We start from the raw sequence: 25799 nt of genomic DNA on the forward strand, positions 1-25799 counted from the left end.
CAGCAGGAGTTAGTGGTCAAAATAAAGACTGTAATGAGAGCACTTCATTACATGTATGCATTATCTGTACAAAGAATGTTTTGACAAACACAAAGAAAACTTACATAGAGAACAATGAAGGGGCTTTTATTTAAGAACCCGCAGTGTATGAATACCTCAACAAACTATTAAAATGCTTTTAAAGTTTAACAATGTCCATTTATTTAATTTCAAAATCAAAACGTTAATGCTATGGATCAAGTGTTTTACTCCTAAGTATGATGATCACAACATTGCGATTGATAATGTTAGAACATATATTCTTCTAAAATAGAAATGTTCACGATTGTTGGGCTTGAAGCTGTTTGTGTGAAACTTCCAGATCAAGTGCATAAGCCTGAGGAGATAATGAATGGCTTTAAAGCCTATCACCGTGGTCATTATAGTTTCAACCATGGAACAGTGAGCCATTTTGTTAAAAAGAGATTATTTAAATAGTTGAATGCTGCAATTGATGCCTCGACTTTTTTACTACCTTTTATAAGAGAATTAAAAAAAAAAAAAAAAAGACTGTAGCATCTGTCACTCCAGTGTGAGCAGCCCACACCGGTTACTACAATGACAGAGTACACAAACTAGTTCCCCTACTAACTAGGACAGTCTGCTCATCTAAATATTTTCAGTGCTGACTTACTATCATGACGCATCCTGTTTTGGCATGCCTCTTATTATAGTGACACCTTTAAAACAATTGTACACATAAAAACCCCAATTACTGCTACTGGATCCTACGATATTATCAGCCTGCCAGCAACACATTTTATAACAATAGCTCAATGGCAGAACAAATTAAATGGAAATCCAGTCATGTAAACAAATTATTTCTATTTGAACAAGCATGTAACAAGTTTCTAAAGCTCTACAGATCATTGTTGATATTAACTACAAGCTGTCTAACTAATTCACCATGTATTTTTTTTTAGCAGTAAAACTGTAACATGACGAACTACCAATTTCCCACCCTCTCTTGAAAATAATTTTTAAGACATTATGTGTTGACTTGTTCACATGAATGAATTGTTCACTAATTTTGCATATCCTATGCAAGATATTTTGAAGTTGCTATAGATAACTTTGTAAAAGTTAGCTGTACTACATGGAATAATGTTTTGGAAAATAACTTGTCACACTGTTTTGTTTTGAAATCTGATTGACCTCGAGTTACACTTAAGATTTCCACATAATGTATATTTTTTAACTATTATTACTTTTTTTTTTTAAATGGAGTCTTTTTTTTTTTTTTTTGGACACACCTGTGCAGATATGAAAAGTAATGTGAAATCTATCTCCAATCCAAATAAAGCGCACACAAAGAATTAATGCTAGTGTTGATATTAACACATTTTGGCATCCTTATGCAATGGAAAACAAGTAAGATAATCTTATCTAATTAATTGAAAGGATGTTAACTATTACCATGGGTTGTGTGACTGTCACCAAGGGAGGGATTTAACCTCTAGCAGATAGACAACCAAATGTCAGGTAATATCTCAAGGTTTCCTGTTTTCCCCACCAAACATTTCAATGGATTAATATTTAACTATGGAATGTTTCATACACTAATCCAGTGGTAGTGCATCCCTCTGTGTGTTGGTGCTTTGCTGTTCATATCGCTCTCCAGTAAGGATCCTACTGTCTGATATCTGCTGGCCTGAGCTGTCTTTCACCCTCAGCCAGAAAGATCTGCATGGCCCGGTAGAGCAGATGGACACCCAGCTCCCTTTTCCGCTTCATCTGCCAGTTGGACACCACACCGTAAAAATCCCCTCGCTTCTGATTGGTGAGCATCTTCAAACCTGGGAGGTGATTGAATTAACTTAGTTATTGACAGGCTAGTGAATGTGGACAAGAACAATGTTCTCTGTTGTTTGATTTGTATTTATCTTTGCTCACTTCATCAAAGATGAAAGTTGTTGCTAGTGGAATAATGATGTGTCAAATTAGAACAGACTCTCCACAGTAATGTCTTATACAGTTCATTGCCGATAACCCAGTAGCTTAAAACTGCAGCCTATCAAAAGGAGCACTTTATATGCCTAATAAAATGAGCTGTTAGTGTATTAGAGATTACATGTGCTTAGGTGCATTATGTTTGGTTTGCTAAAACAATGAAAAGGATTACTTAAAGTGTGAGATTTTAAACAACGTGCACAAAAGATATAAGACGAGTATTAAATCTTGAGTTCCCTTGTGTATTATTTTACTGTTTGCCAAAGATAAATGTTGAAGAGTTTGACCCTCGTTGCACTCACCAATGGCCTCCACCATGCAGGCCTCCCTTGTGTAAGCCTCCACCGGAATGACATTCTGGAAACAATGCAGAGAGATGACGCCCTGCTCAGCGTTCCACACCTGAAGGATGTGCTGCACTTTGGGGCATAGTTTCTGTCGGAGAGAAAAAAGTGGTCCACATTTTATTCATATTTATATTCTATATCCAATATATTTAAACGTAAGAACAACAACTGACCGGTGTATGCTGCCATACCTTAGAGGTCTTGTCCCCTGTGTAGTACTCTAAAGCCTCATACAGGTGGCTATAGGGACGGGAGCGCTTTCCTTTGCCCACATAAAATATAGCACGGATAAATGTCTGGAAACACTCCTGTGGAGTCATGGTGTGACTACGGAATGGGAGGTTTTTTGTCACCCTGACAGAGAAGACAAACAATCGCAATGAATTGTAATAGTGAAAAGTGTATATAAAGTGTCACAGTGTTGTCATTTGTTGATTTTAAACCAGATTTGCTATCTTAATTCTCATTCAGTTTACCTAATAAGAAGTGATATTATGAATTTGCCTAATTTAAAAACACATATTTGTAGAGGTGATGTTCAACATATCACTACTATGTTATTTGATTTTTCAAATAATTAAGTACAAACTCAGCACAGCCTGCCAAAGCATTCAGAGACAAATCAAGAAGGCCGATACTCTCTCTAAACAGGTCTCTTAATTACACATTCAAATATTCATGGCTCCTGTCCTAATTACAAGTGATAATGATTGTCATGCTAAAAAAAAAAAAAAAAAAAAGACATCATCTCATGACATTTGATAAAATTTGGAGTGATCATTGTCAATCGAGCTCGCAATACTAAGCAGATGGAAACAAAGCAACATGAAAGACAGCAGACCGTGGATCGAGCAGCAAGTAGTTGAAGCTGGACTTGATGATACCCTCCCTCCACTTTCTGTTTTGATCTGGTTGGTCAAACTGCTGGCACAAGACCTGTTCATCAGCCTGGCAATCAGGCAGCTTGAAGGTCTCTAGAGCACGACACAACTCTGGACTAAAACCTAAATCTGCAAAAATACAAAAATAATATATGAAATCAATGCAATCATTCATTGAAACAGTAACATAGCTACATATGTGTGTAAGTAGTAATCAAAAGCTTTAAATATAGAACACAACCGTTACCTGTTCGTGGCTGGTTTAACTGTTTTGTTTGTTGTGGTGACTGGGAGTTTGTTTCCTGCAACACACGACAGAGCTTTCGCATGTAGGTGGGCCTGGTACGGCTGTTAATAGGACCTGGACTCTGCCCGAGCTCAACTAGCCTCAGTCTCAGTTCTTTGTCAGTCATCCCTTTGATCTCTGGCAACAAATTGCTCTCACTCTCATGGTTTTTGTCTTTTTGCAGTGTCTCCCGGGTCTTCTGGTTCTCCTTTCCTCTGTTACTCATCATTTCAGTCTGCATGGAACGCCAGTCATAAAGGACAGTTTCCTCACTGCTGGTAGTACTCATGCTGGAGCTGAGTGAAGTGTTAGCTGTAGGGGGGACATGGGTCTCAATCAGTTTGTGGCCCTGTTCTGTATCAGTGTAAAGGTACTCCACTGGTTCGTCCAGATCCTGAATGAGGGGGCGCCCTCCAGGTGTGTAAGACAGGCGAGCCAGGTTCTCTGGCCTGCGGCAGCTTGACAGCCTGCTTATGCTGTATCTTGGAGTGCGTCCGGTGCCTGGCGTGCAAGGAAAGTCAGAGTCTTCCCTGGATCTCCTTGGAGAAAAATAGCTGGAGCTTGATGAAGATGACGCAGACTCGGCCTGTGGACTACAGTCCTGAGTGATCCAGAGATCATCATTTTTTTGACTGTCCACTCTGCCCACATCATGGGCAGAATTTTTGTTTCCCTTTATTGGTATCTCATCTGTACTTGTCAGGTCATCAGTCAGAAAATCTCTGCCTTCAGCAAGATCCCTGTCTTGGCCTCGCATAGCGAGAGCAATCTCTGCAAGGTCTCTTTCATAAGTATCCATTGAACAGTCCTGGTTTTTCTCAAGTATGACTGTATCCGATACAGACTCATTGTTATTGTCAGTTATGCTCTTGGAGAGGATGAGGGTATCTGCTTGGCTATTGCTAACACTTGATCCAGCTCTGAGGGTGCTGGACTGTGTGTCCTGGCAATCTGCAGGCAAGGGATCTCCTTCTTTGTTACTATCTGAACTGCACCGTGTGTAATAGGGTGCATGCGGTGAACTGTAATAGTCATCACTGCTCTGAGACCTGGGCGTCTGGCGCCGTGTTCGAACTGGCATAGGTAGGTTATCCTCAAACAGAGAAGAGGTGAAGAGGAGGCTTTCAGGCGTTCGGCTTGTTCTCCATGAGCAGCGACTCAACCTTGAGCGAGTCCTGCCAGTTACAAAAGGACTTAGTATAAATGGGTGGTTGCCAGTTTCTACTACTGCGTCAACACCATCATCACATCTAGCGTCTACCACTGGCTCATCTTCACTCTTAGGATCTACAACAGAGCCACTACAAGCCTCTAAAATGCCACTGTTTAATTGCTGTCCTTTAGATAAGGTAAGTTTGTCAAGCATACCTGGTAAGTGTTCTACAGCTTCAGGTACTGAATCTATCTGAGGTTTAGTCTTAACAGGCAGTAGATTTTCACCACGCCTTGTAAATTCATCACAATCTGAAGATATTTGAGTGTTTTTGGCAGATTCAACCCCAGCAGAAACCTCCTCTACTACAGGCAATAAAATATGCTTGGGATGTATGGAAGCGTCCAGAGCACTGGTGTAATGGTCACTGTCGCAGCTACTATAATGACTACCAGTAGTCCCACTGCTACTGCTGCCCCCACATGAATGTGCTGGTTGTCCAGGTTGATTTGCCTGTGCCTCTTTTACATCTTCACCCTCTTGTTCACAATCACTATTTTCCAAAGCACAATGACTGATGACGGTTTTCTCCATGTCCTCTTGTGTGCTGGCAGTACCTTCCCTAGAGAAAACGTAGACATGATCTGGTGATGTGACATCAATGCCCTGCTTGCTTAAAACAGTGGCCATGCGTTCCGTATCCAGAAAGTCAGAGTACTCGGAAAGGTCAAAAGAGAGGTTGCTAATGCACTCTCTGCTATCAACAGCAGGTGGCTGTTTGGGAGACTCAGGACTAAAAACAGGAAAATACTCATCTAAATCCTTGAAACTCACACTTTTACGACTTGCCCGCCTGGAGGGATGTACTGGGAAAGTGTCTGTTCTGGAGGGGGAGATTCTGCCATCAGCTGCAGCAGCATGTTGGTTTACTTTTGATGTGAACACACCATTTTCAGTGCAGAAATCACCATCCTCCTTTAGAACTGGCATTGCAGCTGTAAATCCCACTGCAGACATGCGAGTGCTTGACAGTACTGAGGGGCCTTCAGATATCCAGTGTGCAGAGGAACTGTTCAAGTCTAGACTTTGATGCCTCTTAGTGTCCATATCACGACGTCTGTTATGTGATATTCCACTGCTACTTGGTCTTTCATTAGACAGGTTGAAAAGCGATGAGCACCTTGTGCTGCTCAGTGGAGCTTCATCAAAATCACTTATCATAGATGACTGGAAAGAGAAGCTGTAGTCTGATTCAGGATAGCTGGATATATCCGTTTCGTCTGAATACACAGCTGTGGAGGTAAAATAGAGATATAAATTAACACATTCCTAGAATGGTTAAAAAGCCAAACAAAACACAAATCTTTATCTAGGAGCAGAGTCATGGCAGCTTGTAATCTTGTTGAGACCAGACCACTTGGAATGTTCGCAGACATGAAATGACTTAAGCAACGCCACAAAGGACAAATTAAATTATCTTACAATATTGGAATTGAGGCAGGTCATCCTCCCCTCTGTCTGCTGAGCTGGCCTGGTACTCCAGAAGAAGCTGAGCACATTTTCGATTTCCCTGTTGCTCTGCACGCTGCCCTGGTGTATGCCCTTCCTGTGTAAATGACAATGATGACAGGAGTGAACCAAACTGAACCGGAGATTAGGGGAATTTTAAGTATTGTTAACAACAATGAAAACTTCCAGCAGAGGAGATTATTCTTTTTTTTGGCGTTTATCAGCACACATACTTTCTTAAAACCTGATTTTCCATATCCATTGTCCTGAAACTTGACTCATGCAGTTCCCTTATGCAAAATAACTAGATGTTAGAAACAAAGTTTACATTATCTTTAATGGTTGGGTCGCCTCCATTCATTAAGAGCATCTTCAGATTTTGGTAACATCCCCACAGAGCAGTAACATGAAGAGGAGTCAGTCCCTCTGATGACCTTGTACAGGTACAAGAAAACACGGCTTTTATTAAGCATTACATCATCCAAACACTTAAAGGGTTTCAGTGGTGTTGGCTGTAATTATTTTCCACTTGAACAGGATAATGGAGAAAGTGTAATGCAGCAAGTGAAGAAAGAGTGTGTAGATGATTACTTAAAAACCTATACAATCTTCAAACACTGCACACACTGCATCTGCTGCTGAGACATGCTGCCCATTGAGCTCAGTTTTTCAACCATACCTGATATTGGGGTCCGCTCCATACTGAAGCAACAGTTTTAAGCAGCGTGTGTTCTTCTCTGTCTCTTTTCCAACAGCCAAGTGTATGGCAGCCACACCTTTACTACCCACCAAGTCAGGACAGGCACCTTGGGAAAGTAGTAGCTGCACCAATCTGTCAAGAAAGAGAATTAGAAGAATCTGATATATTCTGAACCATGCCATAGAGCACTTATTCCACAACACTGTCAAGACTGAATGTGGTGAGGGAGAGAGTCCGAACTGTATCTGCACCTCTAGCAGTAAGTGTGGTAGTGCATTACAGGCTTAACAGGGTTGAAACATAATGTATGGCTATTGTTATTGTTCATGGCACTTTTTACAACTTCAAGGATACATTTTCCTTTATATATCAAGTCTCAGTGTTTAGCTGTACCTTGTTTGTACTTTGCTTGTACTTGTACCTAGCTGTTTTTAAATGAAGCTGACAAATGGTAGGGGAATTGTTCATGTTAAAGTTACGTACAGACAAATAATTAATATGGCTCAAAATCAGTTTTATCTCAGAGCACTTTACAATCTGTACAAAATACATACCATCACAACAGGATTAAATCAATTTTAACAATGACTTCAGTGATTTAGTTAATAAAATTCTGTTGTCTACTCCTGCATCCTATCTGAATACTTCACATCTTTTGTATTTATTTTATATTTTACTTTATTGTTTACCCTGTTCTGTTGTATTGTACACTGTTGTATTTACCCAGCTGCTATGTCAACTTAATTTGTATCTGGGATAGTTATCTATCTATCTATCTATCTAAGTTATCCATCTATATGCTACATATCTTATAAATCACATATAAGGTCAACATGGAATTAGTAAAGATCTTAAAGCAAACGTAAAACATTTCTGTCATCTCCAGTTTTCGGGGGTAATTCCCGACGCTGTTGTTGTGACGCTCATCAACATAAGGCATTTCCGGGCAAAACAAAGACAAATGTGGTGCATCATAACCTGGGCTCTGCGTTGCTCACTGCTTTACACAGCTGACTTTCCAGCCTCCTCGTCTTTGGATACATGTTCATCGTTATCCGTTCACAAATTGTCTTATCATCCCAATTAACCCATAACCTAGATCCGTGCAGGAGCTGATGGAGACCACTCAACGAGGCTAACGTTAGCGAGCGAAGCTATTAGCGACTGTGAAGCTGCAAAGTCCTATTCATCGTTTACAGACGACAAACAACGTTGTAATACAGCTACCCAAACGATAAAATCATTCGTTCAAAGGCCGCAGAAGCACTAAGACTAACGTTAGCCGCTGTTGTCAAACTAACAAACAAATATTCACCAGAGGTTTACCAGCGTTATTTTAGTTTTCGTGATGATGAATGATACTTTACTTAAAAATTCCCTCCAAACACACGAACAACCCTCTTTGTTGGTAGGAGGCGGAAATCCCGCCCACATCAATCTGTGATTGGACAGTTGTCTAATTTAGACCAATGAAGACAGTTGAAAGGAGCACGTACCGGTCACTCAAACGAAGGTACTTGTTACGTTTTTCACGTAGTATTTTAATAAACAAGTGTGTAGTCTTCCATTCACAAACATATATACACATGTTGGAAAGTGGCCGGAGGTCTGTCCATATTTAAACTAACACTAACATTGATTTTGCAACAGTTTGGTTGGTTACAAATGCCAAAACTGCATTTGTAGCACAGGGTACTTGGTTAGGCTACTTTAAAATGCGTATCTTTGTTCCAAAACACTTTTGTAAATTGTAACCCTAGTTCTTCTAAAATATTTAAGATTATGTTATACCTGGTAATTATTGAAAAAGTATATTTTGTTCCCATTGCCCTACAACCTGTCTGCCTTAATAACATTTTATATATAATTTAGAAAACAAACATTGAATAATACAAACTTGACAGACTATCCAATATTTTTAATTGCATTTCTGTTATTCATATTTTACTCTTTTACATTGTATTTCGCTATGTCAGTAATAATATTCAAAGTATCAGGTGGGTTGTGCAATTTTAACACTTGTACATGAAAAGCCATTGCATTACATTGTATAGGTTAACACTGAAAAACCCCAAGAAATGCCATAGAGCTGCATCTGTATAGAAACACTCTGCCAGTTGCACTAACTTTGCAAAGACTGTCTGAAAATGTAAAACCTAAATGGACTGCTTCTTTCTTTTAACAAGCCTGTCAGTCTAGTCCTGTCTTCTAGTGACAGCTGCAGACAACTGAGCAGTCACATGGCTCAATGTCTTTTCACCTCACTCCTACTGTCCATGCTTGTCTTTTATATTTTGTGGACATGCATACATAAAAGGTTAATTAGAAAAACACAAACATTGCACAGTTTTGCTTTTGTAGCTAATGTTTCAATTTTATGTTCATTCCCTCACATAAATGGACACGAGTCGAGTGTTTTTACAACAAAATTACTTTCAATAGCAGTCGTGTCAACACTGTGTGTATACAGCATTTTATTCCACACCAATGCAAAATTAGGCAGTGCAGTTATTCCAGGGTCAAAACAAATTGCCAGGAAGCTGTCACCTCAGACAGAGTAGAGGGAAAGAAGAAGGAGGCTCATTAGAAGAAGCAACAGGCTTGGATGGGTGGCTCCAGCATTGCTGTGATCTGGGAGACTGCATTTCTCATAGGGCTCCAGACAGGCAGCGAAAGCCATGACATGGGCAATGTAGCTCTGTTCCTGGACTCCATGGAAAAGGTGTGACTTGGGACCTTTGGCAAAGATCGCTACATCCTCTATGCCATGGGTCTCTGAATTAAGAGGTACAGGAGCCTGCTGAAGGTAATCGTTACCCGCTTGAGGAAAATGGGACAAAGGAACATAACATTTTTCAATGAGAGACATTTTTTTGGCCCATAAATAAAGACAAATTACAAAAGTGCAGTTAGTTCACAGAGTTACAATAACATGTTAGAATTATACAGTACAGCTACACTGCAAACTGCTGAGCAGGCTTTATATTGCTGGTATTTATTGCATAGTATTATTGCAGCATCTTTTAAATGATCTATCATAACAGAAATTATAGGCTGCAGTATTTTAAAGTGAACGAAATAAATACACAATGTTTGTAGACAGACTGATTTTGTTTACATATAATACTTTCAGTAGATCATGTTGACACTTTACAGTTATAAGATAATAATGATATAGTAATTTATATTATGCACAGCTTATATTGCTTATTGTGATGTTATTAAAGAGTGCTTCTGCATTGTAAACTAAACTATCTGTATGAGAATGAATAGGAAGACTTATCACTTCATGCCTCTACAGTAGGAATGATGTGAGACCACAAGATGGAGCTGCTACATCACATAGTTTTCATTACAAAGATTATCATTTCGCACTTACATGAAACTGACTCATTCACATCTGGGCGAACTCCATTGACAATCTGGTATCCTGGTCCATTGCCATACACAGCTGTAGTGAAGCGCTTCGTGTCGTTAGCTTGGGAGCGAGACACCCCTGAAAATCACAGAAAAACTGGTATCTACAGGATTGATCAAATATGGACCACCAGATGATATTCACTCCCTCAGCTCAGCCTTACCAAAGTCTAAAATCACATTTTACCTAAAACAGGGTTTCCTCTGGCTGAGTGTCCTCCAAAAGCAAAGACATGGGAGTGATCAGCAGTGACCACTGACAGGGTGTCCAGCTCACTGGTAAGTTCAGCTGCTCGTCCAATTGCACGGTCCAACTCAACAGCCTCATAGAGAGCTTTTTTGGCTTTCCCTGCATGGTGCCCATGGTCAATTCTCCCACTTAAAGTCCAAAAAGAAGTCATTAACAGGTTAGCATAGGAAGTCCACCCTATTAGAAATTCTTCAATTTTTTAATTAATGTATTTTGAACCAATTAATATATGTGTATAAAATAAGCATTTATACGTATTCAAATATTACTTTGGACAAAGAAATGATCTAGAAATTCCAACAATCCTGCCAAAATTATTTCAAAAATGAATAATTAACTCTTCAAAAACTCTTTTTTTACTGCTAATAATGTGAAAGTGATGACTAAAAATTGAACATATTGATTTTAACACTGATTTGATAGTTGTTATCTGGGAAAGACCTATAGAATATTATACTTATCTTCCACAAAGAGGAAATATCCATTAGGGTTCTTGCTGAGAATCTTTATTGCTTTCTCCATCATTTCAGTGAGGGAGGGGTCCATGGAGGGATCACGGTCCAACTCGTAGCGGCAGTCTTTGGGCTCAAAAAGGCCTAAATGCAGAAAGAAATTGCAAGCCTCAGTTTTAAAGATCTTATAGGCCTAATTGGACCTTTTTAATGCATAAGCTCTACTTTGATTTTTTTTTTCTAAATTGAAAAATCCACTGTGTAGTAAGGCTTCATATCTTTCATGTTGAGGGCCTGTAGATTCGCTCTAAGGACAATAGAGGTTGTCATTTAAGCGCAAAACGGAATTTTACTTGACAAATGACTACAACAGTTGGCGAGTATTAGACATGCCACTGAACAAATGATTTCAGCACATAACATCTCATCCTGGCTAATGTTTATAATGATATATTTGTGGAAAGGTATGTTTAACATTGACATTGGTTTCAGAGTGACACTGTAGAAAGATGCAATAACACAAATTGAGCATTTCTTCTTACCCATCAGGAAGTCTGTGTTTGCAGGATCGACAGCATCAAACTGAGCTTTGTTCCAAACATATTGAGCGTTCTGTAGGCAAAGAATAAAAATGTCAAGGGGGATTCAAAATGTTTTTGTTTTTTTATTATTATAATTTTTCTAAAACATGTTACAGCTAAATGGAAACCAGGATGAACACTCCACTGTTTACCTTTTTGTCCTTCTTCCATGCCTGAACAAGATCCTGTCCGTCCTTTCTGCTGCCTTGAGATTTTGGATACTCTGGGTCTGCCACTGTATTGGGGAACATGTACTGACGGCCTCCACCTAGAATGACCTGAATTGAGAGACGTGGTCACATTTATATAAAATTAAGTATTAAATCGAGAAAAACTAACTTCTAATGAACCCTATCCAACAGGTTAAGGAGTTTACACATGCCTAAATTTGTTGCTATTCACTGTATGACTGTTGTGATGTTTTGCTATAGAAAGAGCTTCATATTAAGGCTTACATTTATCTCTGTGTTGTGAACCAGTTGATATGCAATGTCGCGGCATCCATTTTTGATAGCCTCAGGGCTGAGGTCAGAGTCAGCATACCAGTCTCGACTGGCAGTGTGAGCATAGTTTGCGCCAGGAGAGGCATGCTGTACTCGGGTTGTAGTAACAATCCCCACAGATTTTCCTTAAAACAAAGCAAAATAGTCATAATGTGGTTATCAAAAAAAAAAAAAAAAAAATGAAATTGGTTTCAAAGAGACAAATTTTAAAGACAGATATTGTTTATGTCAGATGCATGGATGGATATGACAACAGTATCCCACATATTCTGTACATTAATTTTGTATTTTTCCTAATATTTTTTCTAAGATCAGCAAAAATGTTAAGTGAAAGACAGACTGCTGCTGTTGAGTCTGAGTAAATTTTCTTAATGAATGAGTAATATGGACACTGACATTGCCAGGGCAGATGCAAGGACCAATTTAAATCACTACAAAGTAAAGTTTTGCAGCATCTACACGTACCCGCTTTCTTGGCACGGTGCAGAACAGATTTGACTTCATTCCCGAAAGTAGCACTACAATTGTCCCTTGGGGCGGCAGCAGTGACACCCAGGGTGCCATAGTTGGCTTTCACACCACATGAGTACGCTGTGGCTGTGCCAGCACTGTCTGGCATCTGCTGGTCCACATTGTAAGTCTGCAGGGGTAAAGTACAACCACATATTAACATGAACTTTTATCATCTCAGGTTATTATATTATCTTACACTGACAGCTACAGCTGAATAAATCATATTGTAAGATTAGATGGGCAGGAATGCGTAACCTCAAGTCACATGAGCAGTTTACAGTCAGTTAGTTACATGATTTTTCTAGTGTTTGTCTGTGCAATAAAAAAACGTGGAGCAGAGCGTGGTAGAGGCATGCAATCAGCTTAATCAGGTACAGTATAGTATGTAAAAATTGAAAGCATGAGGTGTTGATTTAACAGACCATATAGCTCTACATCAATATAACTGTTAAGGTCATTTATCTTGATTTCTAATATGCCGACAAATGTCAGTGCACTCCTTGGCAGCCACTTTTTGTTAAGCAGAGAACAAGGCAATACATTTACATACATTACAAATTCAAACCCCTGCGAGGCCTCAGGAACATCCAATACAGCAAAGAACATTATGTTGATTACATCTGATATACCATTGAAATTCATGTGAGCCTCATGCCCATGACATTGTGTCCTTTCTGTATAATAATGCTAGGCCAAAGTGTATTATCTGAGTCAGTAAATGGGGCTTTTTTATGGTATATGCATGTATAGTGTCTATATTTTAACAGTTTAAATTCACATCCTACGCAGTCCAAACATGTTCAGAATGGTTTTACCTTAGACAGTGCCATGTAAGGAAAAGTATCCATGACCAAGCTGGTCTCCTCCCCAGATTTTCCTGCCAACTGTCCTTTGAGGATCCGGGCAGCAGTCACCGTTGTTATCCCCATACCTGACAACAGGTGAAAACACACACGAGTGTTAAATTACATCGACCTGTAAGGCGCAGGGCTGCCACCGTGCTCCGTGAAGATTGTAGATAAAGATGTAATGACAACATGAATAATTTTTTGCTGTTGCCATTGTGGTCATTAATGTCAGAATATAGGGTGTATAGTCCAATACTAACATATTTCTATACAATTCTTTCAAATGATTGTTTGCCAAATTACTGTGGGTGATTTATAATTTATGGGAAAAAAGTAGTTCCTCTGTTGGACAGTAATCCCACTGGTTCCTTGCCAAGAACTTTGCAGTTTGTTTTTATAATCATGTTATTGGTAGGATAAATCAATGTTACTGATTAAGCTCAAACACTGATAATACCATAAAAGTGCCATCAGCTTGTACATACTGTATATATGGGTGGGAGGCTTGATAAACCCGTAACAATACTGTAAAAACAGTTTGCAATTTGTGTAGTGGAGTTGCCAAACATTGGCTTTGGATCAAATGATGTGAACAGCTTTTTAATCTGTTTGTGAGGTCTAGGGGTCAATTCTGATGTCATAATATCTAATGTGTTAGGCTCCTTTAACCAGGGTTTGTAGTCATTGTAACTTCACATTATAAAATTAATTTTGCTACAGTTTTCAAAGTGACTTAACTCTTTTGGTGTTTGGATCAGTTAAAGGAATAATGCAGACTGGTTTTGCATTGTTTCATTTTTGTATGCTTGACATTCGGTAGTAACTACTGTTGATCAGATATCAACATTCATCTCCTTCTACCCATAAATCCAGGCTTTTCTGATTTACATTGTAGTATGTTTTATATATATATATATATATATATATATATATATATATATATATATATATATATTTCCACTGACTTCATCCTATCTGAGCAGATGAACTGAACTAAAAGGGGGAAATGGTCCACAATTCACAATGAAATATCCTAAAAGGTGGGAAAGCTCCTATCCTTTTCTTAGACTCACCATCTCCCAAGAAGAGGATAACGTTCTTGGCTTGTTGGACATTAGGCTCAATATTCAGGGCTTTCTGAAGAGCCTGCAGCCCTTTGTTGTTCCAGTAGCTAGCATGGAGCTCTTCCACTGTGAGCAAGAAAAAGATATATGATCCACATATACAATGAGCAAAGTTATAAACGACAGCCAATTATTTCATGATACTGTACTGATGACCTTACCTTTTTCATTTTTTTATTATTGTAAACTGTAAGTGAACCTTTCTGTAATACATGGGTACAGGCACAGGGCTAAATACAGTTGTATAATTCTAATGTGATATCTTAACATAGGTTTTTGTAGATCCCTGCAAAAACATGTAACAGATCCTTACCTGAAACACACAAAGTGCACTGCACTAAGATGAAAACTGTTAATCCAGTGAGAATGATTTGTTTTCTGACCATTGTGGTTTTTAATTAAAGAAAAGCAAGCACAGAAGAACATTTCCTCAAACTGATGGCTCTTTATACCTGCAATGAAAGTGCAAAGGGCACATAGAGCTTTAACACGTGATCAATAACTTATCTAGAACACACACACATTTTCATCCATTGTGGGGACTTTGCATTGACATACATTAATTTCCTGGAGTCTTACCCTAACCATAACCATAGCCACTATTTGCCTAACCCTCACTCTAACCTGCACTAAACCAAACTGTCACCCTTAAGTTAATTGATATACACGGTGTTGACCAGAAGAGAAAGGCACATATGCACAGTACTTTCATCCCCATTCATTTCTTGTGTATGTTTGTTTAATTCCGAGATACTTGAGTTTTCACATTTTTTATATATGTTATACATTCTTCATTTTGAAATAGCATATGTGTTAATATTGTAAATTTATAATGACACACAAAAAAAAAAACCACACTAAAATTAAGTTTAATTTATGAACTAATTATCTGGTTGTTTTTGTGTTTATTAGTTCCAGGTCAGCTCAAGCACATCTGCAATACAAAATTCATTTTGGTGAAATTACAATTATAAAAATTTAAAATTATATGTGCATATATCAAAACACTGACAATGGAATCATCAAGAAATTGTCATTTTTATCCATATTTAAGTAAAGTATAAAAAATACATTGACAACTTTTGCTTACAAAATATTCATTCATTCATTAACTCTTGTACAATTCAAATTGTCTACATATCAAGTTACAAACAATCTGAAAAAAACAGATTTACTATTTGCACTCAGTGAGGTCAACTAACTTCTAAAATCTCACAAGCTACATCTGTTCAATACTAAAAGAGATGTAGTAAATTTACAAGTTCTTCTAAGGTTTGTTGGTATTGAAGCTTGGTATAATGGCTTGTAGGTCAGGTTTCTGTGACTGTCCAGCCAAATATTCAGTCCACACAGTGACCGACATGTAGATCAGCAGCTGTGTGATCAACAGCTGCTCACAAGCTGAAGAATGATCCCTCAGTCCACTTTCTTGTTTCAAGTTATTCTGGTAAAGCTTTAGATTAATGAGCAAATTACAACATATATGATAGTAAATTACAACAATATGCAAATGTTTCAAAAGCTCCGAATGATGGGTACTGGCACAAAATATGATTCAAATAAAATGGACAAAAATCAAACTGGGTAACTGAAGAACCGGTTCATGGAAGGTAGTAGTCATGTTGGTAGTACAGGTTTGAAATAGTCCTCATTAAGGTAACGCTGAAGGCTCCACATGGCAACAGTTTGTACATAGTGTTTCTTAATTGAAGAACCACCTGTGTGTGAATTTAGGTTCATGCTTGTATATTTTCATGTGTTCTAGCCTGCAATGCCTGCCTGTTTGTAAGTTTGCCTTTGAAAAAGAGCTACAGTACTACATGCATGTTTAAGCCTGCATTTTCAATTGCATTCTAGGTTACAAGCAGAGGGGAATGCAACCTTTGTGATCAGGATTCCGTTAACAACTACAGTACTGTGTATGTTCATCCCTGCATCCTGATTTACTAACCTGTGTGCATACACGTAATGCATGCACAAGTACTCTAAAAATATTTAGTCCATTAATGTATGTATTTCTGCATGCACACAGTGTATCTGTGTGAATGTGTGTATCTTGGGAGGTCATCTGAACAACCAGAGAATGACGAGTAGGCCAAACAAGAAGCTTGATGGTGTATTCACACACCCAGGTGAGGCATGGTTGTGGGGCTGAGGAGGGCAGCTTGTATAGGGCTTCAAACAGGCAGCATAGGCCATGACATGTGCCACATAGTTCTGCTCTTTCACGCCGTGGAATAGGTGAGCCATTGGGCCTTTGGCGTAGATGGCCACGTCCTCTCCACCATGCGTCTCAGCATCTAGAGGGACGGCAGCCTGCTGCATGTACTCCTCATCATCTGGAGAGAAAGAAGTGTACAATATAAGCAAAAACTGCCAAAAATGTAATAACCTGAATTTGCTACCCTTGGTGCATCAGAGGTTTAAGTTACTTTTAGCATTGTGGGATTCTCTTTACTGGCCAGTTTTGATACTACCCACTCCAGAGAGCATCTATGAATAGCTTTAAACTTGGATTCGCCTCATAGATGTTTTTGTGGCTGTTTTGCCCATAAAATAATGTTTTGCAGATCTTCTGTAATTTACCTAATTAAACTTAATTACAGCATTTTCAGAACCCAGAAGGTGATTTAAATCCTTTTGATAAAATTATAGCATTCATTGCCTAACTTTTCTACAGTGAAGTGGCTGAAAGATTACATTGCTTCCTCCTCCCCAAAACAAACATACTGTAGAAAAGAAATACAAAAGTGTTCTTGAAGTTCTGATGTTAAAAAAAAAGAAAAAAAAGACTGTAATTCTGTAGTCCTGATAAAGGACAGAAAAGAACAAAAGACGGTACATAGATTGTCCAAAAATTTCATCTTTGCTTTTCAGAGGAAGACACAGGCATGAGTCATGAATTAGTTCATGCTGTGTGTACATGCAACAGCACAGACAAATGCCACATCTGAAAGACATTAGTTTGTACTTACAATAATCTACCATAGTGATGTTCTCTCTGGTTCCATTTATATGCACATAACCAGGGCCGTTAGCGTACAGGATGCTGGTGAAAGGCATTTTATCCTCGGCATTCTTTGGCGCCAGACCTGAATGACAAAACAATGGCAGAGAAGTTAAGTAATAATACAGAGAGGCAAAATCAGCACATAGCCTCACATCAAAGCCTTAACATGCAAGCACCATAACCAGAATCTTAAATGTGATGTAATCCCTGGGCCTATTCTCCTATTTACTATGTGTAATGTAGTTTACAGTCAAATACAAAACCATTTTGTGCTTTTCTTTTTATCTCAACGTGCTTTGTACATTACATGATTCTGAGTGTGACTGTCATGCCAACAGTCCGTGCTTACCAAAGATGGGGTTTCCTCGAGGTGTGTTACCACCAAAGGTAAAGACATGAGAATGGTCTGCAGTTACCACAGTCAGTGTATCAGATTCCCTGGTCAGCTCTGCGGCACGCTGAATGGCTCGGTCAAACATCACAGCTTCTGTCAGGGCCAGTTTGGCGATGCCGTCATGGTGACCATGGTCAATTCTCCCTCTTAGAAAATACAAAAAAAAAAATGAATTAGACCTGGCCCAGAATATTTGATCTTTATACGGTGCCACTCACTTAAGGAGTTGCTGTATGGAAAACAGTGACAACAGTAAATCTGGCTTTTTGAACTGTTTTGGAGTTAATATCAAGATGTATTTCATTATCATATATTTTATTGTTCAAATACATGTGTGGGGTATTAAAGAGCAATATGTCTTAAAGACAATATTTTATTAAAATCTTGCTCAAACTGCCATGCATTATTTAAAATATACATAACACCATGGTTATAAAACTGAATATAGGACCCTAAACATTTTTAAAAAATGTCACTCAAGGTATAAATCATCCCTCATTATGCTGATGTTGACTTGATTCATGGGATTTTGAAATTAAAACACCGGTGATATAGTACTCATCTTCCACAAACAGGAAGTAGCCTTTGGGATTCTTGTTCAGGATTTGTATAGCCTTCTCTGTCATTTCCACAATGGAAGGGTCCCGTGTCCTGTTTCGGAAAACCTCAAATCTCATGTCCTTTGGCTCAAACAGACCTGGAATCACAGCAGCAGACAGGAATGGAGGTAAAAAGAGGTATGACAAGAGGAAAACAATTAAAGATTAAGACCTTATGTACTAGTACATATGTACTAGCTTGCTATAAAGCCTTTTCAGTTAAAATCCATGCTGTTTCCAAGATCACTGATACAATCATAAATGATTTAGTACAGTAATTACTGCATTTTCTATTTTTTCTTTAAAGTTACCAACAATGCTTTCAGACAAGCCATTTGATTGATTTTAAAGTCCTAATTCCTGACTTTCAGAAAAGCCAGCTCTGTCTTCCTGTGACATCTTATATTAAATGTCAGAACATTTTTAAGCTAAGAAAAGGTTTCATACAGTACAAATCTGTAATTCGAATGATAACTGTAAGTTAATAATGACTCTGTGCTGCTGACAGCTACATTTCTATTACCGTCATATAAAAGCTGATAGTGCCAAGTAATTGTGAATTTATAGAGCACAATCACAACATAGTTGTAAAGATGAAAACTGACCCTTCTGAAATTCTCATTTCTATGTTGTAACTTAGATAAGAAGAGTATGTCATAACACCTGAGTAACGAAAGCACTGAAACAAATATTGTGAGTAATGTGTGTGATGTCTTGTGTACCATGTGTGGTTTTTGTGTGTCTACCCACCTGTTGTACCTGAACATGAGATGATAAGTCTATATACTCACCCATGAGCCGGTCAGTAGTTTTAACATTGATCTCATCAAAGTCTTTCCTGTGCCAAACATAGTGTGACTTTTTGTTCTGAAACACAAACCAGTCATGTCTCATATCATGTGAGTAATTAATCTGTCAAAATCTGACAGAAATATTAAGTAAGCCTACCGGCTTAGAGTTCAGCCACACGTCAATGAGGTTCTTCTTGTCTTTGCGGTCTCCTTTGCGAGAGTTGGAGGAAGGGTACTCCGGGTCTGGTGTGCCTTGTGGGGTCATGTACATCCTCCCTCCCCCCAGAATCACCTTTAATGGAGTCATTATATTTTAATATGTAATAGTTATTATACTGACCAACTGTAATGCATGAACGTAAAGATAAAAATACTCATTATGTATACAAAAAAATACAATAATTAATTAAATGACTACTATTCTAGATTAACACTATACTGTTTTCAAGTAACAGTAAACTTTTTCTGTAATTGAACTTGAACTTGAACTTGAACTTGCAGTACAAAATGTCAAACAGATTTGTTCATACATACATCAATGTCCACATTGGTAACCAGTTGGGTGGAAATGTCGACACAGCCCTGTTGGTGGGCACTAGGTGGAAGATCAGCGTCACTGTACCAACTGCGGCTGACAGAATGGGCATAGGCAGCAGCTGGGGAGGCATGCTGGACACGGGTGGTGGTCACTATACCCACTGATTTACCTGGAACAATGTAGAGACACACCCAAATCAGAAATAAAAGTGTTAACCATGACATCATCACAGTGTGACAATTTCTGCTTTAGCCACACTGATTCAAATTTTGTCAAAAAATTCAAAATGTTTTTATTTATTTCTGAGACAGACTGGATTCAATGAAAAATACAAAGTGGGTGTAGCCACTGACTGGATTAGAGTAAAGAATGAAGCCAAGTGAAAAAAAAAGTAGAAAATAGTTAATTATACATTTCGACAGCAAGTGAAACATTTTGCTTGCTTTTAATTCTAATTTCCATGGTTTCAGTTAAAATGCAAATTAACCTGCCATCTGAAAACATGGCTCCAACCACAGTGGTTTAGGTTGCCTACTGCCTTTATAAAGTATAAGTCTTCCAGGTTATAAAACTTCCAGGTTTAATAAACAGTCAAAACATATAGTATTTCTTAAACAAGATCTTAAGATCTTATCAATCTAGGGGTCTATAGCTAATGTCTCAATGACAATTTACTGTGTAGTACACTGGCATAATGACACAGAAACACATAAAGCAAAAAAGACACATATAGTAACAAAGTAAATGTAATGTTTCTACACATAATGACTATAGCATTTGTCCAATAATGGCATGATACTTGGCATGATATAAAATCAGCACAAAAGCAAATATATGCAAGATATAGCAAGTGTGATATGATCTCCAAATTATATATAATGTGAAAACTAAGTGTTGACATTAAAGTAGCAGAGAATATGATTATTATCTGATTTTTTAAAATCTTCTTATTACATTTGGGCATTGCATATTTTAGATAAGAATGTAACTTGAACCTGTTGACCTTCCCACATTACATTCACTAATTAGCCCGAGCCATTTACTGTCTTTACCTTGTACCTTTGCACGTCGTAGTACCGAGTAGACTTCATTACCAAAGGTGGTGTTGCACTCATAGGCAACTGCATTAGCACTGAGTCCTACTGTCTTAGCATTGGCCTTCACCCCGCAGTGGTAGGCAGTAGCTGTGCTAGCACTGTCTGCAACCTGCTTATCCACACTGTAGGTCTATTGAGTAGAAACACAAAGTTATATAACCATCCATTTAACAGTGCAAAATGGAAACAGTGGCAGTTTTTGTAGATTAGTACACTTTAGCCAGAGTGACTGTCATTGCTAGATATAAGTTATATGACTTACATTTTTGACAGGCAAGTTCTTTGTAGCAACTGACAAAAAATTCTCTAAATCAAGAAAAATTACTTGTGGGGTTCCTCAAGGACTGAATTTTGGGACACAGCTTGTTTTAGTCTGTACATGTGATCACTTGTTGATGCCATCAGGAGACATGGCATCTCTTTCCATACTTATGCTGATGAAACTTTATGTGGCCATGTTTCCTGTTGAGACAGGACCAAATGACACTTTTTCAGCTGCTTTTTGGACATTACTGTCTAGGCATCACTAAACTACTTACAGCTCAACTATGATAAAACTCAGAGAGCTCAGAGAGAGAAACTAGCAACAAAATCAATTTTTTTAGGACTTACCAAACCCAAAGGGCCAGAAACTCTGTTATCATAACATAACATAACATAACATAACCATAACATCAACATTACTATTACTTTATTTGATTATTTTATTTAAATGTTCGCATTAGTCTCATTGTTTTTAACTTTGCTTTTTTTAATGTTCATATTTATTTTGTCAGTGTGTAAAAGCACTTTGAACAGCATAAACCTGTATGAAAGGTGCTATATAAATTAAGTTTTGATCGTTTGATTTGATGCTTTGCCAAGAGGCTGAATCCAACTTTTATCTCATGTTAAATCTCTTTTCACTGTCTCTACCACTGTGTAAGATTTTTAAATTTGAGTATTGTTTTTAATCAAATCCCTTGAAGCTCTCTTTACATGAAGATTTGTATCTGGATCTGAAGCCAGAACGGGATCGTATGAAACAAGATGTAACATGTTAAGGTAACAAACTATTTTGCTAATCCCCTTACCCTCCCTTCTTTGTACTGGGGTGGTCTTCTGCAGTGCATCTCTCTATATAGCTTTCCAACTTTCTGTTTTTTTTATCTCCTTCACTCTCCATGCTTTGTGCTGTTCTAATTTAGAAAGCAGCCTCAGACATTCAAAATTTATATATATGCAGCAACATGAACGCTAAACTCTCTAAATACTTAGCATATGGCACCTCTTTAGTAAATGCAAATCCTATCTTTAAAAGATGGTAGTAAAATCCTTTCAGTATTAAAAATAAATGTTAAACTGCAACCAGACAAGGCACATGTGCAGTGACACATCATCCATCTTTATAGACAGTCTGTACTAATGACTAACTGGTCAACAGTGTTGTGTGTCACCTTAGACAGAGCCACAAATGGGAAGGTGTCCATGGCCAGCACAGTCTCCTCCCCAGATCTGCCCTCCATCTGACCTCGCAGTATTCGAGCTGCCGATACTGTGGAAACTCCCATACCTGAGAGACAATGATTGAAAGGTGAAGGTCACTGATTTACTCTTAGAACATTTTATTATTTTAGCTTTACTATTTCAATTTATTGCCACACTTAATGGTATATATTCAGAAATGGTGTATGAATATAGTGTGAAGATTTTGTTGCTTTGACTCCAAAGATCCCTGACACGTGTTCAACTTGAATTTATAAACCACAAATATTAAAATGTGCTTGTTTAAAAAAAAACAACTCACTAGTTTTTTAAAACAAAGTCAAAGCATGGCAATGTCATTAACCTAAACTGAATCCAGAAATGGACGGGACATTTAAGGCAGTGATTTTTGCTAGGAGAACTACATTTTCAAACAAAGCATCACACACATCTGTGTAACCATTCAGACCACTGTTTGTAGAACATTTAACATAACCTTCTATGTCACTATTCAGCATATATTACATATAACATACGACAAACAGCCCTTTTGATCACTTTTTCTAAATTATTTAAAGGACCTGTATGATCTCTTCCTGTGGTCCACTATGGATTTCTCTCCCGACTTGGAAAAACCTAGTTGACGAGGCCCATGTCACTGTGCTGACCTTAACTCTCTTTTAAACATCACAGTCATAAATCTTAAAAACAGACTCTGTTCAGGGCAGAAATGCACAAAGAAAACTCAGCTGTGACCACCCAGAAATGTGACTTAGTAGATTTGATTTAAAGCAGATTTTCTAGTAGTTAACAAGAAAAACATGCTCATATATCTGTGCCATTAAACAGCTCCCTTTGCAAAGATTCCTTCATGCGACACCAGCTGAATATACAAAAAACAACTAACAAAAAAATTAGAAATATTGTTTTTTTCAATCAAATCTTATGCAGATGGAAATGTTCACCAACTGGCAACAATCCTTTTAGTAGACAGCACAGTTACTGAATGCAAGACTACACTAATAAACAATGAGATATGTTGGTTGTCAGGTGCTAATATTAAGGATTACCTCCATTGCCCACACTGATTTTGATTGCCCCCTTAATTGTCACCCCACTTTCTGAAAATATCATATAAAGTTCATTAAGTCCTCACCTTTAAACAACAAAATTGGTTGATAATCAGTGCCTTACATTAGTATTGTTTAGCTATATGATCTCCTTGTAATTTTGTGTGCCCCTCCACTGACTACTGAAGAAAATGCCTTGCTCTATATGTTCCACAGTGTTCACCAGCTCAAACTTTTTCTATATGTTATTTGGCATAAACTGCAAAGTTACTGATACAGTGATTTAACAAATAGAAATATGGTAAAACATTCCCTAGAGTTGAAACCTTGAGTCATACAGTACCTACAGTACTACCTGTAGGTTTGTTACAACAAGTCACTTTAATGGTTTAAAGACTTCCATGAGTCTGCTTGTCAAATCCAACTAAACTGTATCTATATTAAGTAGGTGAACAAATTTCCACAACTGTCCAAAGTCTTACTACTGTATGACCATTGGCTCATTGTTCTTTACAAACCTAGACACACGCCTGTAGTATTTTACAAGCGCCTGTGCTCACAGACCAATTTCCAAGTCAGTCTCTCTCAATCCATTCTGAGCACAGCAAGCAAACTGCAACTAAACACACTTGAGCATTTCCCTCTATTGCATATTGAGTTGTATTTGTCGTTGACTGAATCAGCTTTTTCTGTTTAAATGGTTGCTGTAACATGTTCCATAATGACAGCATGCCCTACCGTCACCAAGGAACAGGATGATGTTCTTAGCCTGGTACTTTCGAGGGTGGAGTTTCAGAGCCGCATCCAGTGTTGCCCTTGCCTGAGAATCCCAATAAGCTGGCTCCTTCTCAAGTTCGTACAGTGCTGCTCCGTGGAAATGCACACAGATAGAGAATATGATGACTGTGTGGGCAGATATGAGCATATCATAGAGGTTGCAGATAGAGAATAAGTCATCTGTGTGACTGCTTAATATGTGTGGGTGTGTGGTGCTTCCTTGTATGTATGAAATGGTAGAGATCCAGTGCATAGAAGCTTCACATGAATTCAGTGTGTCAGTGGGTGCCTGCACATTCATGCATGCCTTTCTCTAACACTTTGAATCATATTTGGCCTTTGGATAGTCAAAAAATTGGGTTTCTCAAGAGGTGTCAGAATGACAAGTATAGTCAAGTTTCTGTTTGTTCATGCCCACTGAGAGGCTTAAGTTGAAAGAAGTTAAAAAGGAGTATTCTCTGGTCAGACACCAAAAGAATGGAAAATCCATCACACATTTTAAACAAACAGGTTGACAGAAGCAAAAATATACTCACATACTCCTTTCACATCTAAACTAACACAGACTCTCCATTACCACTACACACCTGAGTTTGTGCTCAAGAACCAATAAAGCTGAACTTCTCAAACACAGTCTGTCCTCGAACACTCACCCTTTCAGAGGTTGAGGTTACCTGCTTTAGTCCCACTGCACGTCCATTTCTCTGCCCACAAAGTACTACAAATATCCCAACCGCAGGCAGCAATAATAACTCTGTCATCTCCTCACCTTGGCTCTCCATAGCAGCCTGGTCAACAACCAGCAGGATAGGGCCCAGAAAGATGAGCAAGAGACTGAGGGCCCTGTACTTTTGTGTTTGCATCTCTAATCCAAGCGACCTTGAGGCTGGAGAGGTTGTACACAGCTGGCCTTCACAGCAGTACACTGACACTGACAAGCAGAGGCACAGGCAGAGAGTGTGTGTGGCTGCTAAGACCTCCAGCCCTGCCTTTTTAAAGCCCCGCTGGGTGTGTAGTAAGGAAGGGCCCACACCAGCTCATAGGCTTAGAGCCACAAAAGAGGGAAGAGAGAATATTAAAGGAGGAGGAAGATCTGGGGTAGAGAGAGGAAAAGAGACAGAGAAACAAGGACCACACAAGAGTGGTGTAGCATCAGAGCCCCTCTACCCACTTTGATTCCTGAAAATGTTCCATTCCCATTTTATTGTTTTTAAAAGTTGTTGTAATATTCTTCTCCCTTTGTTCTTTGGCTCCCCAACTCTTAAGTGCATATAATAGAAATTTGAATGGTCCTTTGATGTGGTAAATGTATAATGGGTCTTTTTATGCAGCAGCCCCTTTAACAGAGAAAGAAAAAAATGGCTACCCAATTTGCTTTGGCATCGCCATGATACAAATCAAAACTGTGTCTCTTTCCATTTCTCCCCCAACCCCATGTCCTGCAAAAACAGTCCAAGGGAGGAAAGGCACGAGATCCAACCTATTCTTAAGAACATCATGATTGAG

At 38.4% G+C, this 25799-nt stretch overlaps 3 protein-coding genes across 5 annotated transcripts; all 3 read right to left on the reverse strand.

Moving 5' to 3' along the window:
* On the reverse strand, nt 1-8232 carry LOC113140090 (uncharacterized). Of its 3 annotated transcripts, none has more exons than XM_026323827.1 (9): nt 7844-8232; nt 6845-6997; nt 6494-6599; nt 6139-6262; nt 3465-5948; nt 3178-3346; nt 2528-2690; nt 2292-2424; nt 1-1835 (listed from the first exon to the last, which is right to left on the reverse strand). In XM_026323827.1, the coding sequence occupies exons 1-9, from the start codon at nt 7912-7914 to the stop codon at nt 1669-1671; spliced, it is 3570 nt and encodes a 1189-aa protein (XP_026179612.1). In that variant the 5' UTR covers nt 7915-8232; the 3' UTR covers nt 1-1668. The 3 variants fall into 3 exon arrangements, with proteins under 3 accessions (XP_026179612.1, XP_026179613.1, XP_026179614.1); XM_026323828.1 differs by having other exon boundaries at nt 8181-8221; XM_026323829.1 differs by having other exon boundaries at nt 8192-8218.
* Nucleotides 8233-9322: 1090 nt separating this feature from the next.
* On the reverse strand, nt 9323-14939 carry alpi.2 (alkaline phosphatase, intestinal, tandem duplicate 2). Its single transcript, XM_026322894.1, has 11 exons — nt 14867-14939; nt 14503-14619; nt 13397-13512; nt 12534-12708; nt 12021-12193; nt 11718-11843; nt 11527-11596; nt 10990-11128; nt 10470-10660; nt 10245-10361; nt 9323-9685 (listed from the first exon to the last, which is right to left on the reverse strand). Exons 1-11 carry the CDS (start codon nt 14937-14939, stop codon nt 9414-9416), a joined length of 1569 nt encoding a protein of 522 aa, XP_026178679.1. The 3' UTR covers nt 9323-9413.
* An 811-nt stretch (nt 14940-15750) lies between these two features.
* Nucleotides 15751-25238, reverse strand: alpi.1 (alkaline phosphatase, intestinal, tandem duplicate 1). The gene is made up of 11 exons (XM_026323735.1): nt 25063-25238; nt 24255-24380; nt 22419-22534; nt 20938-21112; nt 19882-20054; nt 19505-19639; nt 19348-19423; nt 18520-18654; nt 17913-18104; nt 17529-17645; nt 15751-16892 (listed from the first exon to the last, which is right to left on the reverse strand). Exons 1-11 carry the CDS (start codon nt 25154-25156, stop codon nt 16618-16620), a joined length of 1614 nt encoding a protein of 537 aa, XP_026179520.1. The 5' UTR covers nt 25157-25238; the 3' UTR covers nt 15751-16617.
* Nucleotides 25239-25799: the final 561 nt, after the last annotated feature.

The sequence above is a fragment of the Mastacembelus armatus genome, chromosome 4 (genome assembly GCF_900324485.2).
Source record: "Mastacembelus armatus chromosome 4, fMasArm1.2, whole genome shotgun sequence".
NCBI lineage: Eukaryota > Metazoa > Chordata > Actinopteri > Synbranchiformes > Mastacembelidae > Mastacembelus > Mastacembelus armatus.